We start from the raw sequence: 18,108 nt of genomic DNA on the forward strand, positions 1-18,108 counted from the left end.
ACGTGATCTGTCCAGACAGCATTTGGTATTTCCATCACCATTTTACCTCATTCTTACAAAACTTCTGACGCAACACTAGTACCATGTACTTTACCGCCCATTACAGAGCCACTCACCAAACGAAGGCTTTATAGTTTCACCTTGTAGCAGAAGTCAAAAGACTTTGTCAATCTTAAAGAAAGCAGCAGCAGAAGTGATCTAGTATACGTGCTCCGCCGCTTCCCGCAAGACAAATAGATGCATCAAAGAAGCGATATGTAATTAAAAATACTTGCTGAGCACGTTGAAATGAAATAAGGACAAATAGTCCAATGATGGAAATCAAATTAGCACATAAAAAGAAATAACCATCCTCTAGCACGTATACAAGCATGCCTACATTTTTAATTAGCATTTAATTGTTATTTCTTTTCATTTAGGGGGAAAAAATCATCACTTTTTAATTTGAATATAACAGAGCATAAACGTAACCTATACATATAAGGGGACAAAATTACAACCTCAATTAACCCTCCACAAATTAAAACTGCTTCTTCAGCACTTCTTGCAACAGTCTGAGGGATTAAAAGTGTCCTCAGCATCTGGGGCTCAGAGGAAGAAACGCACAGCATTCTGGGTATTGTTCTAGAATGATGGAATTGAGACTGAAGTCAATGAGCTCTGAATGAGGTGTCACTACAGTCACTACTGCATGCTAAAAAACAACCAGATGGACACAAAAGACACAAGGCATGGACACACAAACAACAAGAAAACATCAGAACTTAACTTCACTAAAACTGCTCAAGGGGTGCTTATTTATGCTGTAATAACTTGTCATTTACTGTGGGAAAAAAACAAAAAAAAAAAACAAGCCCACCTTAATGAATGAAATATTGCATTTTGGAAGTGGCAGACAAAGAGTATGTGTGTCTCATAGAAAGGTTTCATCTACTGCAAGATCTTAATGGTGAGGTGCATGATGGGTGGTCAGATTGTTTGTCTGAGAATAAGGATGTACCTCCAGATGTTCCAAGATGTACGGTGGGTTGGTCATGCCCAGGCGCAACATCGCTCCCTCCGGGATCTCCTTCACCAGTTCCCAGAGCAGAGACGGCAGGTCAGTGCCGATGTCCCGGCCGTACGCACCCGTGTCCTCACTGGTCAGCCAGATCTCACAGACACCCTCTGTAAGACAAGGCGGCGGCCGAGTTGTGTTGATTAAACATAGCCATTTTCCATTCAATACAGGAAACTATAGTTATTTAATATTTATAATTTAAAGTAGACTACCCAATATATGTATGTGCTTTCCATTTGATTTTGTGCCTAATTTAGGAGAACTGTCATCTTAGCAAAACGCTGGTATCTTTTGTAAGCAGTTTCATTTGTATGGTGTGCTGCCTATGAAGACAGTCACTTGAGGTTTCATCTCAGTTAGGGAAAAAATAATGATAATAATAATAATAATAATAAAAAAAAAAAAACTTCTAATCTTAATTCTTGACTTAAGGCAACTTTCATACAATGGTCAATTTTGAGACCTTTAAAGTCTGAGTTTTTTTCTCTAGCACTGAGTCAGAAATCTCCACTTTAGCAGTATTTACAAAGACCAAACTTTATTTTTATTCCTATCTATAGATTTTTACAGAGGAGTTTGTTCATATATCATTATAATTTTTTCCTCGGTCTGTTGACAGTATTTTCTGATTTATGGAGTGATGAAAAAAGGAATATCCAAAAATCACCTCTGCAAAAACCCTCAACTCTGATGTGTCAACAAAATCAAACAAGACCATTGTTAATTAGAAAATTGCATACATAAACATAACATTTCAGAAAATTTCATTTGTAATACAAATCATTTGTCGTAATATAGTGTGATTAATAAGCCGTTTAATTATGGTGATATCTTTTAGTTACTTTTTCTATCTGTGGTGCTTTGCCTAAAGATTCAAAATAAAGAAATATCCTAAATAGTAACCATGGTAATACAGCCCCTGACCTCTAAGTAGAGGTTGACCGATAGTGGATTTTACAGATAACGATAAGTAGGTTGGCTTACGCTGGCTGATAACAGATTAATCAACTGACAGTTTTTAAAAACGATACTGAATGAAAACAAACATAACACATAAAATAGTGCTAAATTTTATTACAAAAATTGAAAAACAGTACTGAACTATGAAAATGTACTATACTTTTTAAATATATATAAAAAAATAATAATATATTAATTATACCTTGATCATTCATGTTAGTTCATAGAGCATTAACTAATGTTAAGAGAAACAATTTTAAAATGAAATAAAAATGTATTAGTACATGTTGAAATTAACAATGAACAATACTTTTAGTAAACTTAATGTTACAAATGGACTATTATTGTAAAGTGTTACCATTTCATATAAATCCAAACATTCAAGCTTACAGATGGCCATCTTTAAATATCCTGCTCTGTGCAGCGTGCCACCTCACGTGTCAAAACAATCTCTACGAGGCGTCAGTGATAGTTTTTATTTCACCTCTAGAGGCCGCTCTCGTACTGTATAATGACAGTGGACCCTTCTCAGCCGCTCCAGCAACGGACGCAACACGGAAAAACTATCGTATGGATTTTTGCCTGTAACCGTTTTTTCCAGCAATCAGCTATCAGTGTCGATTAATCGGCAAAACCAATCAATCGGTCGACCTCTACTTCTAAGAATAGTAAAAAGCTAGACAGCTCACTAGGTTTATGCACAGTGCTTGACCCTAGACCATTCTACAGAGAATTAAAATGGACGAGTGTCATGTACTCCACAAATGGAAAACAGTTCAGGCTCAGGTCTGAGATAAACTCCAGAGCAGCAGATATCTTGTTAAACTTTGAGTGCGCAGTTCGCCATCACTCGGTTATGGAAAACAAACGAAACGTTGTTCAGTGCTTATTTCTCTCTTCAGCAGCTTTTATTCAGTATAACTTGAACGAGCATCAGCTCAGTACAACATAACAGCGTCTTCCGTCACAATGTAACGTCATCACGTTCAAACCGTAATACCTCTAAATAAAACAATAGGCAATTCGGCTGATACCGTAATACAATGCGTAAGAGTGCAATACTTTAACACCCCCACTCGCTCTTGGCTCATTGTGTTACCTGAAAAACTACAATGAGAAAAACAAAAATAAAAACAAATAAGACTTCTCTTTGACATAAATGTAAACATAAATTTTTCACACACTTAAGTGCCATACATGTCTCGAGCGAACATCTTTAATTTTTGCTTAGTGGCTGGTTTTGTCATAATATCAGCAACCATTTTCTCTGTGGGACAATATTCCAAGATTACCTTGCCACCATTTACAATTTCCCTTATGAAATGGTATTTGATATCAATGTGTTTGCACCTTTGCCTACAGATTGGGTTTCTGGCTAGTGCAATGGTCCCTTGGTTGTCTTCATACACTTTCGTTTGTGCATATTGGTATGTGTCCATAATCTTGAGTAACTGCTCTAAGTAGATACATTCCTGCATGGCTGATGCTAAGGACATGTATTCTGCTTCACAAGTAGACAATGCCACTGTTGGTTGTTTTCTAGTTTTCCATGAAATCAAAGAACTTCCTTCACTAAGACTGACACAGTATCCTGAAGTACTATGTCTGTCTTTTGCATCTGATGCCCAGTCAGCGTCAGTATACACTCTTAGACCTAGTCTCTCTGTGTCATTTCTTCTGAAGCATAGTTCCTGATCTGCTGTACCTTTAAGGTATCTGAACACATGTTTTACTGTGTTCCAATGTTGTTCTGTTGGTTCAGCAAAATGCTGAGATAGTTTGCTGACGACAAAACTTAAATCTGGTCTTGTGCAAATGGACAAGTAGATTAAACTTCCCACTGCCTCCCTGAACTTCCTTGGCTCTTTCATTTTTTCTGCATTTTCTGCATAATCAAGCTTTGGTTCACAAGGAGTTTCCCTAGATTTACAGTTTTGCATATCAAATCGATCTAGTATTTTCCTCACATATCTCTCCTGTGACATTTTGACTAGACCCTCTACTTGTTCAAAATCTATGCCCAGGAAATGTTTCAACCTTCCCATGTCTTTCATTTTGAATCTCTCAGTGAGCATTCTCTTTACACTTTCCAGAACACTTTCACTGTTAGCTGCTATGATTAGGTCATCAACCCATACTATCAGGATTACTTTCTCATCTTGTTTTTCCTTTGTATACACACAGTTATCAGCTGGGTTTTGTATGAAACCATTCTCAGTCAAACATACATGTAACACAGCATTCCAGTTTCTGCCAGATTGTTTAAGACCATATAGAGACTTTTCTAACTTGCATACTAGCTTTGCATCTGTTTCAGATTTTTGCTCAAACTTCTGGCTGTTCTATATAAATTTCATGATCAATTGGTGCATGCAAATAAGCGGTCTCAACGTCCATTTGATGCAAGATTAGATTTTCTTGTGCCGCCTTCTGCACAACCACTCTCACACTTGTCATGTCAGCTGTTGGTGAGAATGTTTCATCATAGTCAGTCCCTTGTTTCTGACTGTATCCTTTTGCAACGAATCTTGCCTTGTATTTTTCAGATCCATCAATGTCTCTTTTGAGTGCGTACACCCATTTGCCCCCAACTGGCTGTTTTCCTGGTGGCAATTGAGTGAGTGTGAAGGTCTTGTGTTCCTCCAGTGATCGCATTTCTTTGTCCATGGCATTTTTCCATTGCCTTGATTTGGCTGATGTTATGGCATCCTGGTAGGTATGCGGTATATCACATACTGCTCTGTAGCAAAAGTTTATGCATGTTTGCAGTTTGTCCTCCACATTCTCAATCTCAAAATCCTGTAGATGAGCTGGCAACCTCCTAGTTCTTGGTGGGTTCCTTCTAATTACAATCTCAGTAGTTTCTCCTAACTGTGCGGGTTCAGTCTGTTCAGACAAAGTCTCAGAAACACCACTTTGTATGCCTTGTCCTGCTTCATCCTTCACATTTTCATCAACATTGATTTCTCTGCCAATGTTCTTGGAATTTTCATCCTCGTATTCTGCGTGTGACTCGAACGTTTGTGTTTCTCTTTCTTTGGTTGTCCTGGTTGCGAACTTCACCAACCTATGCTTTTGGACCTTCTTTGTGTTAGGATAATACACTAGATAAGCTGGACTGTTTTTGTCGTAGCCAATGAAAACACCCTGTTCACATCTGGAGTCCAATTTGCCTTTCTCTTGTTTGTAAGCAAAACATATCGATCCAAATTTCTGCATTTTGGAAACATCTGGCTTTCTGCCTGTGAATAACTCATATGGCGTTCTCTTCGTACGTTGACTGTAGCACCTGTTTCTCACGTAAGCTGATGTTTGCATAGCATAGTTCCATAACTCATCTGGTAACTCGCTTTCTATCAGTAAGCATCGGCTCATGTCGTAGAGTGTTCTCCAACCTCTCTCTGCTGTACCATTCTGGTGAGGGGAATAAGGTGCAGATGTTTCATGTCTAATCTTACTCTTTATCAACAGTGCTTGAAAGTCACGACTCGTAAATTCAGTGCCATTATCTGAACGGATGCACTTTACTTCTCCATAAGGTGCTATGTCTGCCAAGAACTTTTCTGTGGCTTGTACAGTGTCTGTTTTAGCCTTCAGAAAATATACTAACATAGTACCTGAGTAGTCATCTGTAAAAGACTGTGCATATCTGTGTCCTTCTTTGCTCTGTGTTGGCATGGGGCCAGCCAAATCAGTGTGAATCAGCTCTAAGGGTTTCTTTGCCTTTCTGTCTGGCTCCCTGTTTCTTGTCTGTGTGAATTTTCCCTGTGTACACTTCACATAACTGATTTTCTTTGACTGTGCTTCCTCTTATCTCCATGCCTCTGACTACACCTTGTAACTTTTGTACATCTTCGTAGTTACAATGTCCCATAATTTCATGCCAAGTTTGTAAATCATGACACACTTTGCACTGGTCAACACTCTCTTCTATGGTTGGCAAATAATACAAATTTCCACTTTCGTGGATGTCAAACCTGCTACCGTCTTTGGTAACCATGTGACCGCTTCCTCTTTTGAAAGTGATTGTTGCATCTCCATTTGTTGCCCTTGCTACTGAGAAGATGTCATGTGGGTACGAAGGCATGTATAGTGCGTCCCGTAGCTGTGCTCTGTGCTGTCGTCCAGTGTCATCTAGGATGTAAATCACTGCTGTTCCTCTTCGTTGCGCCATTCCGCTGCACTTTGTCCCGTCGGCTAGTTCTACTGAATGAGTCTCAGGTTGAAATGAGCTGTCGAAGCTTTTAAACTTCCTGATATCACTTACATTGTGAGATGTCGCTCCAGCGTCTACCATGATGCCTTTCATCTTTACGTTTTCTGGTGGTCTTCCACATTCTGAGTGTTCAGCTTTGAAGAGATGATCTTGGTCATTGTCATGTTCATCTGCAACTTTTCTGGCTCCATCTTGTTCTCCCTTTTTCTTGCACAGGAATTCTGCATGCGTATTATTTTTACAATGATTACACCACACTCTTTTAAAACATTTTCTTGCTCTGTGTCCTTTTATTCCACATTTGTAACATGTCACATTTGTATCATCATCTTTTCTATCCTCAGTGTGTGGCTTGAAAGGGCCTCTTCCTTGTTTTATGTGAGCTTTCATCACATTATCTGTGGATTCTATACCTTTCATTTTCTCCGCCTCATAAATCCGTAGTCGTCTTTTAAAGTCTGTGAACGTGACGTCATCCTCATTTTGCGTTATGTGGACAGCTAGCGGCTTAAAAGCGTCTGGTAATCCATGGAGAATCATAGCTATGGTCAGTCCATCACTCATGGTTTCTCCTGCATCTCTCAAGGCTGTGATGATGTTCTCTGCCCTTATTAAGTAGTCGGTAACACTCTCGTTGTCCATCATACGCAGCTGGGTTAATGACGTGTACATATTTATTATTCGTGGCTTGCTTTTCCCTGAATAATGCTCTTTCAGTATTTTCAGGGCTTTCCTGCCATTATCAGCAGCTTCGTGTCTTATCAGTGATAGGCTTTTATCATCTATCAATCTTACTAGTTCCGCATAGCAATCAGCATTCTTCAGTCTGTCTTCGGCTAGCTGTTCTGCGTTAGCATCAGTGGGCTCGTGCAAAATAGTTTCCTTTAACTTTAAAGTATGTAAATGGCTTAGGAGTCTTGTTTCCCAAAGATCATATTTATCTTCGGATCCGTCGAACAAAAACTGCGATGCCAGGACTCCTGTCGCTCTACTTGCCATTTTGTATGTTGAATAACGCATAATACGTCGCGTATGACTTACTCAAAACACTCGCTTGTTTCTGTGACTGGGCCCATAACCTGTTAAACTTTGAGTGCGCAGTTCGCCATCACTCGGTTATGGAAAACAAACGAAACGTTGCTCAGTGCTTATTTCTCTCTTCAGCAGCTTTTATTCAGCATAACTTGAACGAGCATCAGCTCAGTACAACATAACAGCGTCTTCCGTCACAATGTAACGTCATCACGTTCAAACCGTAATACCTCTAAATAAAACAATAGGCAATTCGGCTGATACCGTAATACAATGTGTAAGAGTGCAATACTTTAACATATCTCAACCACGTGTTAAGTTCTTGCTCTCCAGAGCAGCAGATGATGAAAGCTCCCTCATTGGGTGATCAATCTCCCACAATTTCATGCACTATGAGAGACTTAATAATGGTGATTTTAAAAGAGTAGTACCATCCGGTTGTGGAACCCATCATTTCATGAATCCTGCACCAAATCTGAGCATCTCTGCTGGATGCTGCTTAAAATGCAGAGACACAATTAGCAAAGCCATAAGGATACTTAAACGTGCAAGTGAGTGAAAGAGCCCGTGTGCATGTTTATAATTGAAAGGAAGCCAACATTAAGTCCAGATCAAGGCCATTAGTTGCGGCTCTGATGGGTGTCCTTCTTAATCATTATTAATCTAATGTCAGCGAAGCGGAAGACAAGGTTAGTGCTTCCTGAACATCACCTAATCATTATAATACCATTGTCTCTAAGCACCATTCAGCAGCTAATGTATGATTCAGAGGCCCTCCATGAAATTGCAGGGGTCCAAGTGAAACGACAGTCTGGGCCGTAACAAGTATTTATGTGTCATTGTGCTGAATCTGACAGAGGACCATGGATTGCGGAACGTACCGAAAGAAGGGGGGGCCCGAGGGGGAGGGGAGGGGGATCGGAGGTGGTTTGCAGAACTTCGCAGATTGGATGAGAAGAGCCACGTTTTAAATAAGAAAAAAACTTTTCATAATCCTCCATTATAATGCATTTTAATTGCCCCAAATCATTGTTAATGTAGGCTACATAAAGACTTCGTCTGTATTGTACATTTTACATCCTAGTCTGTAATACTTTTTAATATTAGTGCTAATAGTGACCTACTATAAATTGGATGCCAGATATATTATATTTTCTTTTAAGCTTAATTTATGACTGGATAATCTGTATTTTTTTTTTTTTTTTTTTTTTAGAGACAGAGATCACGGTTCTCCCATGATTCTGAAAACAAAACAGACAACCAAACAAAATAATGGGTTCTGACAAAATGTTCTTTTAATGTTATAAATGAGTCGACTTATAAATGTCTATAAACTTTATAAATGAGTCTATTAAAAATATTTATTAATTTAAATGAATTATGTAAAAGCCTTTGAAATTAATGAATGAAGACTTGTTGCATTCAGAATTTTTGAACGAATTTCATCATATAGCTAGTTATATTTTATCAATATACAATCCTTATATCAAGAGTAACATTAGTTTCCAGTAGCAGCTCCTGACTGTAAATAGGTAGGGCAATTAAACAATTTTTGCATGCTTTATATTCTAATCACTGAACACACACAGAACACTTTTGGCAGACGTTGCGTTATTCAGCCTGAGGGTGGCGCTCTAATGTTGATTGACACGCACGACACACGTTGTTTTAAAATATTACAAATTGTCAGTGTTTTACTAGTTACACAATACCGAGAACTACCCAGAAATGTTCCCACTCAAATGAAGGAAACATATTTCATTCAAATGAATACGACTTTTCCAAAAGACAAATATAAGGCTTATTTTTTTCGATTTGTTTTTGTTATTTGTGTATTCATCAAAAAAAAAAAAAAAAGAATGACTCTAAACCCAATTTTGCTAATTTCCAAACAGCCTTTAAAGTTTATTTAGAATATGTAAAGTTTTTAAAAAAATCGAAAAGCCCAAACAACTGTGAAAATAAGCGGGACAGTCTGAAATCTGCCCCAGTGGCTCACAATTACAGCGTGCTGCAGTTCCATTTTTCACCACAGATTTACATTGGAAAATTGTGGGGCGCTGTAGAGCTAAGGAGGGCTCCGAGACCCCAACACCGACTACCGCTTATCATAATACTTGCCTGCCGGAGACATACGTTAAATTGTAATATCCTGCTCACTTTACGTCTTAAAATAGTCAAGAAAATCCGAAAAATATGTTGCATAATGTTGAACACATTTACAATTTATTAGGCTATTGTTTCAGCTTATATAGATGTTTGAATGAATATTTAGGTGGGGCTTTGCCCCACTTGCCCCTACAGACGAGCCGTGGCTTTTGGTTTCAAAGGTAATTTACTCATTTTGATTGCGAATGCCACAATATTTGTTTATATGCTGACTATAAACTTTTTGCCCAATATTTCAAATTTTCGTATGTTCGTATGTTCGTATGTTGCAATAGCAGTCAGCTGAAAACACTGTGAAGCTGTTTCAGAGATAGCTTAATGAGCGCTGCGTTCTCTGGATCAGCGGCAGCGTGAAAGCAGGTTTAAATTCATATTCCGGCATGATCGTAACTTTAAACTTTTAATAGACTGCGGAATTGTTGTCATTTAGGAATAAGATCTTGCAGAGGACGACTGACTGTGATGGACAGAGCAAGTGTGCCAAGTCAAGTCACATTTATTTATATATAACTTTACACAACAGAGATTGTTTCAAAGCAGCTTCACAGTAATAAACATGAAAATAACAGTGGTAATGTATCAATTTTGAAACAAACCCAATTTCAGCTGTAAAGCAACTTATAAAAGACAATAGTGTCATTATTTAGTCCAATTCAGTCTGTTAGTATGTCAATCTGTTAAACAGTTCAACAATTATGAAACAAATTCAGTTGTAAAGCAGCTCTGTAAAAGACACTGACTATGTTTCCATGCACCCTCAGAATGCGATTATAATGAGATTAAGGCAATATTGTGATTAAACTTTATCTCAAGTAAACAAGATACTTCGATGAAATTGATGCCATTAAGCTCATAATCATAGCAACCGTAATTGTAGTTAAATATGTGTCATATGCAGATTTTAATCACAATAAACAGGCTTGTAAATACTTGCATCTTCCACTCTGACCAAAGTGTGCATGTGCTTCTAATGTACACGAATAATGTTTCCATGTACAGATTCGTAAATATAGTGGTAAAAAAGGCATCACATTTTTGGGATGCTGAAGAAACTGAGTTCATGTTGACAACAGTTGTATTGATGCTCGAAAACATCAAAATGGAAGCATTTTAGGCATGTCAACGGAAAATGACTGAGGTCAGATAACAAAAGATACCAAAAAATCTGTGGGCGCTTGGCCAGTAACACACCTACTGTAAGTGAGTTCATCATTTGTGCTGTGCAATGGGGTATGTGAATAATGACAGTAAAAATAACCACAATTCTGAGTGAATTATCAGAATCATAAAAATTGCATGTAAATGGGAATGAAGAGGTTTGCTTGTGTCATGTAAACATCTTACCGCAATTAAGTCTGTACTCTGATTATTGGAAATAAATGACATTAATGGTGCGTGAGTAAACATTTAATAGTGTCATTATTCAGCTCAAGTCAGTTCAGTGTTGATTCAGTTCAGTTCAATAATTCTGCTGATGTTTATCAATTATGAAAACTTGCAGCTATAAGCAGCTCTACAGAAGACACAATCTAAGACTCAACAGACGGTGGTCTTCAGAAGGTTTACTGACCAGTGAGAGTTTAAAGCACAGAGAGAGACATAAGGGCTCTGCTCCAAAAACTACTAAGCTGCCCACCTGTACAGCACATCGCATTGGTGACCTGGTGTCCATTTGCACAGCATCACTTTGAGCAGCTCCACGCATAGTGAACATGAATCTGAGACATTGAGAGCTTTAACGGTCTCTAGACTGTTGTAAAAACTAGTGCAAACATGGTTCAAAACGTGTCACTGGATCACTCAAACATCTGGAGGTGGCTGGATATGTAGCCACATCACATGAAAGCCCAAAGTATACTTCACTTTTTACGTGTACGCGAGGGTCAGAGTACAGTGTACGTGACACAAATTTCATCATCAGAAGAGTATGCGCACCGCCAGATTTTTGTAAGTGTGCATACTTGTACATGCGCAATTAATTTTTACATTTTTTTTTTTTTTTGCAGTAATTAGCATGTCCACAAGGTGGCAACCAGCACGAGGGTGTCGATTCACAAGGTAGTCAAAGAAAAACTGCATAAACAGAACAGACCGGAACGATGCAAGCTACAGCGACGATGTAGGTCTATATAGATGAGAGACTGTCCGAAGAGGTTAGAAAGTACCCTCATTTGTACAACTCTAGCATGAAAAATACAAAGATGTTTACGTGGGTTTTAACTACTGGCAAGAGATGAGCATGCATGGAATGCCTGTGTATGCGTACGAGCCAAATGAAGTATACTTTGCAAGGCTGTGTATTCGACTGTGCGCGTGCACAAGTGTATGCGTAAAAAAAAAACGAAGTATACCCAGGGCTTCAGACTAAAGAACAAGACCCAACTACTCATCTAACACAAATTCCCTGTGACACAGCTCATGTTTAGGGTCTCATTCACAGGGCTCATTGTGTTGGCCACAGTGAATGAACAATAACAACACTGTCATGAATCTCAGGCATTGGTGACAGCTTCAGCTGGACTGGGTCACGGCACTATGGAACACCTAATCATGTAACCTCACAAAATACAGTCAATTAACCCATGGGATGCAGTGGGGCATTGTCGTTAAGCTTGCAGCAAAAACAGGAAACACAGCCCCAGCACATTTCCATTACCTGAACCCTGGACATGCGCTGATATCATCTACATACGGGGTGTTCCTTTTTCCAGCAATAAAGAAAGGAGGGATGGAACAGGGTGGTGTGGAAAGAGTGGGGTGTGAGGAATTATGACATGTTAGGAAACAGCTGGAGCTGCAGTCCTGCCTTTCCTGCAATGAAACACACAACACCATCCTCGTTTGGCCCAGCTCTGCAGGAAACCCAGGACTGACGTGTCAGAGCCTGGCACTCACAGGGCCACAGCATGTCCTTGAAACCTCCATCACTGCACCGCAACTTCTACTGGTATATAGCTTGTTCTCTCTCTGTCTGTTGTGCATTATGAACCCAGTTGCGTACAGCACATTACAGCAGGCGCTCCATGATGAAGCTGCTTTCTGAAGCTTTCACACTAAAGAATATGTCAGAGTGGATCAGATGAACTCACTGGGAGGGACAATAAACTGCACTGTGGATGGTGGATCTGTGTTGAAACGATACACTCAGCATGTCAGTGGATGTTTCCAGTGAAATAAAGCTAAATTGTTAATTAGCTTTCACACAGACTCATCTAAAGCGGAGCTTGGCCTCTGAATAATTAATATCACATAATGCTCTTAAAGTGATGTTGTGCAAACAGAGGACAGTGTGCATCAGTCTGATCCCATCAGTCCTGAACACTCAATCACACCATGACTGTGGTGTGCTCTTCAAAACCAAGTCCTGCATGTTCACCTTTGATGACCTGTTTACTGCTATACAGAGTGGAAGTCTGTAATGTGTGGTGTTTGCCAAAATGAAATTCACTATCATTACTGCTTACACAAAGGCTAAGACCAGCATTTCCCAACTTTGTGTCAGCAATCACACCAACACTATCTCTTCCTAATTAATCATCATTCAACTCATCAGCTCGTTAGCATAGAGTCAGAAACCTAAAACGGATGGGTCAGATAGGAGACACATTCAACGTGTACTATTGGTGTGGGTTGGGAAACACTGGGCTAGACTAGAGTTGCGCTTCAACTGATTAAACTGACAATCTTCACCTGGAAAATGAGAAAACGAGAAACAAATAAAGAAATTAATAAAAGAATTACACTTAGACTTTTGCCTTGGTCCAGTAAGCAACCACTTACTGCACCAAAAAACAAAAAAAAAAAACAAAAAAAAAAAAACACTCATACCGCCCCAGTATCTTCAGAGTGCAAACACCACTTGTCTTCACTGTAAACATTTATTTTTGTAATTTTAACAGAAAAAATACTGCTACAGTAAAAACTGTTAATTGGTTAACAGTAAGTTTTATTTACTATAAAACGTGGAAAACTATAATAAATCGAATGAGACATTATATATTTGGTAGTAACATTTGCAAGTATAGTTAAAAATATAGTTGCAAGCAACGACACGGGGCTGTAGCGCAATGCGGAGCAGGAAGAGCAAAAACTGCAGAAATTGAACAATCATGAAAAACAGCCGGTTTAGAATTACGGGTGAGAATGAACTCAGAATGTACAGAAGTTTCAATGAAAATGAACAGCATGAATTAAAAAAAAAAAAAAAAAAAAAAAAAAAAGTTTATTTCTAATACCATAGGAATAAAGATCAGTAAAATGCTGACCCGGATAATAAAGGAATCAAAACACACAATTTCATAAAACTGTTACACCCTGGATTCAGACTCACAATCTTTGAGGTGCTCAACAGGCATCTGGCTTTACACATTGAGCTACTTGAGAATGCACGTTCACCAGGCTGCTGAGGAGAGCTTTTAGTGTGAGAATGACCACTCACACAAAAAAAACATTACTTAGCATGTTAACCAGATTAGCATGCTAAGCTAAATTAATGTTAATGTAGCTTATGGTTAACCTGATAGCTGAAGAGCCACATTAGAATGAATGGCAACTGGTTAGCATGTTAAGCAATTAACATGCTAAGCTAACTAGCATTAGACAACAAACACAAGCAAGCACATTCGGAGACGTATATCTCGGGAACAGTAGCAAATATATAAAAAATCCGATCATTTCTGTGTGGTTTAGCCCAAAGATTATCTGAGCCGAAAATTGGAAAAAAATACGAACGAAAGAACTGTTTTTCATTTACTTCGATATGGCAGACAGGTACATTTAAGGAAAATGGCGAACGACACATCATCGGAATCGGCATTAGCTAGGGAATAAAATGACATAAATACAAATTTTGGACAATGTTTTCAAAAGTTAAAAGTGTTTTTGCAAAAATCCTTATATCTCTTGAACACTAGGTGGCGCAGTGATCAAACTTCTCAGTTACCTTCAGGACATGCCAATGATGATACATTCCAATTTTTGTGCCGATGTCAAATTGTTTAAAAGATATAACAATTTATGACAAAATTCAAAATGGTGGCCCGATGGTTTGTCCGATCCTGGCAAAATTGGTATCCTCGGATTCAACATGACAAGGAATCCATAGTTCAAAAGTTATGAGCCAAAATAGCCATTTTTCAGATCTCATGACCTGTATGTGACACTGTTCCCAAATTTGGCATGGATCCTCAGATCATGGTTCCGATGAAGCGTAACAATTTTCGTTTCGATTGCTCAAAATTTGTCCGAGATACAGCCTCTGAACCAATTTTGGGTTGACCTCATTACGTTTGCAACATCATAACTTTTGAACAAAGATGAATAAAAAAAAAAATAAAAAAAATCTGTTCAGTCATTTCAAAATTGGACAAAATTTGAAGAAGCAGAAAAACTGAATACTGTACTTTTCAAAATGGCCACTACTGTAATGGGCAGAGTCTTAATGTAAGATGTTGAATGTGATCAGCAAAATGAGATGTATCAGTAGTAAGTAGGTAAGTACGTAGGTAAGTAGGTATTCCTACTTACGGTTTATAGGGCTGCCATAGACTCCCAATGGGGAATACTACTACTACTACTACTACTAATAATAATAATAAAACTGACAATTACAATAGGGGCTACAGCCCTGACCTTTTTTCCTGCCAGTGTGAATTTTGTTAGAGGTCACACTGGTGCCACAATCAACTGGTCTATTGAGTGCTGCCATTTCTGTTGCGTATGAGAAACATTAACCCCCTGGAGTCAGCGGTATCGCCGGCGATACCACCTCGTTTTTTTCTTATCAGTGTGAAAGACTAAAAATACATATCAAATTGGACATATCTAATCTGTGAAATGTCGTCTTTTATTTGTGTACACTCAGAGTAAAAACAAAACGTTGTGCTTTTTGCAAAATAAAGAAAACTAACATGATGCGCGAGCCGCAGTCTCTCTCTGAATGAAGTCCAATCTGATAGTTCTCAGAAAATGAACTGTAACATAGTGAATACTAATGACACAACAATGAGACTTATATCTAAAGAAACATTGAAATGTCAGGTTTTAAATCGTGTAAGTCAAATCGAAAACAAATATTCTCTTTTTTATGTAATCTGTATGAAAAGAGAGCAATGCCAGTAGTTTGCGGCTCAGCTCATTATCCGCTAATGCGGCCACACCCACAGACCGCTCGCGCTATTCAGACGCAAATTCTAAAGCGATCAATGCAGCAGAGTGAACGCCCGCGCCAGCTCGGAAAAAGGCATCAAGTTTAGTCAGTTTCATGTACTTTTCATCATTTTGAGATGCGGTGAGGAATAATTCTAAAAGGATTTACTTCAGTGGAAAAGCTGGTTTCACTTTCATTTCGAGGATCAACTCAAGCCGATGATTGTGAAAGGTAAGTTGTTTTTTATTCTCAAATTCTTTATTCTAATCTAATTCTAGCCTAGTGTCTGTGAATATTAAACCGCAAAAAAAAAAAAAACTGTTTTAATATGAATCCTGCAAGTTGTGTGTGTCTCAATGTGAATTAATGGGGCAGATCGACACGGGGTTTTGTTTACTACACAACTTAGTAAATTGCCATAGCTATTCCCAAACTATATTGCTATACTGAGATGAGTGAAATACCATATAGGTAATATGGTATAGTAAAACACCATGCTGCCATTTCTGTTGCGTATGAGAAACATTAACCCCCTGGAGTCAGCGGTATCGCCGGCGATACCACCTCGTTTTTTTCTTATCAGTGTGAAAGACTAAAAATACACCATATATGGTATAGTAAAACACCATTATAAATATCTGTTATCAGCATGCTCACAAAGGGTTTTTTCTTTGATCTCACAGATTTGAGAAACATAGTGACCAGATATTAGCCCACACTGGACATTCTGAATAGATATAATGGTGAGATCACTGACAGGAAGCAGGAAAGGTTTTTTTTCCTCCAGTGCAGAAACACCAAACACCTTGGAATGCCAGGTGAGTGATGTTCACTTATATCTTTGAACAGGATTTATTTCCAGGTAAAACTGTATATTCAAAATGTGCCCTCATTTATTCAAAATGTGTCTCATTTATATTGTTAACTATATTCCGAATAAACTACCAAAAAAAAAAAACTACTTTGTACTTTGATTTTTTTAGTGTCCTCTCACATAGCCTACCTGACCGAAAGGGCTCATTATGCGGGTCATTATGCAGGTCATTATGCTGGTCTTTGTCTTCTAAGGTGTGAATCACAGCATTATTCATAAAGATTCACGCCTCTGTCATACTGTCTTTCTTGACAAAAAATGTCTTAAATTGAAATCAATATATTGTTTTATATGAACGAGTAGGCAGGATAATTTTTACTTTATTTTGAAGCAAAAATTCTAGTCTACAACCTCCAATACCCAGAAGTCTTGTGAACACATATTTAGTATTTATTTTATGACTGTATTTCAGTGACTTAAGTTTTTTGTTTTTTCAATAACCACGCATAAAGGTTATTCTCTCAAAAGTACAAACATGTACATACATGTTGCTCACATATTATGGTAGCCTAGTACGTGCTTAATACAGTGTAATGACACTTTTGCAATTAATATGTTTATAAGCAACTGAAAAAAGCACAAATGTCAGGGCATGTCAAAACTTCTCCAGGGCCCCAAAAATCCTCCGACCCCAGAGGGTTAAACATGCCAAAAGCGAAACAAGCAGTCCTGCTCATTTGGACAGCACAACACAAACCATTTATCAGCTAGGCCCAAAAGACAGAGCAGCGCAAGAGCAAATGCATTTACTTGTTAACCGTCTCGATCAGGCGACTACTAAACAGCGCTGTGAGACCAAGTGAGAAGTCTTCGAGTTCGGCAGAGAGTTCTCGGGTACAAATCACTAATGTTTCTGTTATGTGTTTCTGTCAGTTCAAAGCCAGATAAAACAGCGCTGACATTCTCAACAACACTGATGCGGAAAACAGGAGAAACATTGTGCCACAACGATTCAGTTAGAAGGTTTTTCAATCCACAAATCACCAACATTTACCATGGATTTACTGTAGTAACACTAACTGCAAGCATGGTATTGTAACAGAAATGTGAGATATTCATTATATCAAATTTTATTATATTATTAATTTAGATATGTATTACATCTATTTATAATGTCTTTAGGCTGTTTTTTTTTCAACACAAATACCATAGACTCCATATAGGCAATGTATGTTACATATTACTACAGTAATATTTAAAATGTCCATAATGTTGTTGCGAAAATAATTGAGCTTATGGGGTTATTCATTGTCTATTGTAGTAATTTCTTAATGCTTTTACACTTTTAAATTTCCTTTTAATATTAAATGGTTGAAGGGTGAGTAGAATAATGTCATCTTGTTGCACCCAGTTTTTTGAAAATGCTTATCTCGTTCACAGACAGAAACTTTTGCTGATTGTTTACAGTTTAATGGAAGCTGCTCCCATAATTCGCCCAAAGCATCATGGGGCATAGGAAAAATGCACTTTTCCCACAGCAGCTGTGTGCTCCGCTGTTTTCCATATGCATTTTGTCCATAGAAATGTGATATTCACTTCTGTAAAGCGATGTGGCTGACGGATGGTTTCTCTGCAAAGCACGCAGACGTGACTAATCAATAATCAAATTCATTGCCGATTATTTTCATTATAGATAATCAATTTTATCG

The 18,108-nt window shown here is 38.2% G+C and overlaps 1 protein-coding gene across 4 annotated transcripts in view; it reads right to left on the reverse strand.

Annotated features, from left to right (window-relative positions):
* cdkal1 (CDK5 regulatory subunit associated protein 1-like 1) overlaps positions 1 to 18,108 on the reverse strand; it is a 395,716-nt gene that overhangs the window by 139,514 nt on the left and 238,094 nt on the right. For all 4 annotated transcript variants that reach the window (XM_051866817.1, XM_051866814.1, XM_051866815.1 and 1 more), the window contains exon 9: positions 1,001 to 1,167. In XM_051866817.1, coding sequence (XP_051722777.1) covers positions 1,001 to 1,167 — 167 coding nt within the window. The remainder of the gene's footprint in view (positions 1 to 1,000; positions 1,168 to 18,108) is intronic.

Source organism: Ctenopharyngodon idella, chromosome 16, assembly GCF_019924925.1.
Source record: "Ctenopharyngodon idella isolate HZGC_01 chromosome 16, HZGC01, whole genome shotgun sequence".
NCBI lineage: Eukaryota > Metazoa > Chordata > Actinopteri > Cypriniformes > Xenocyprididae > Ctenopharyngodon > Ctenopharyngodon idella.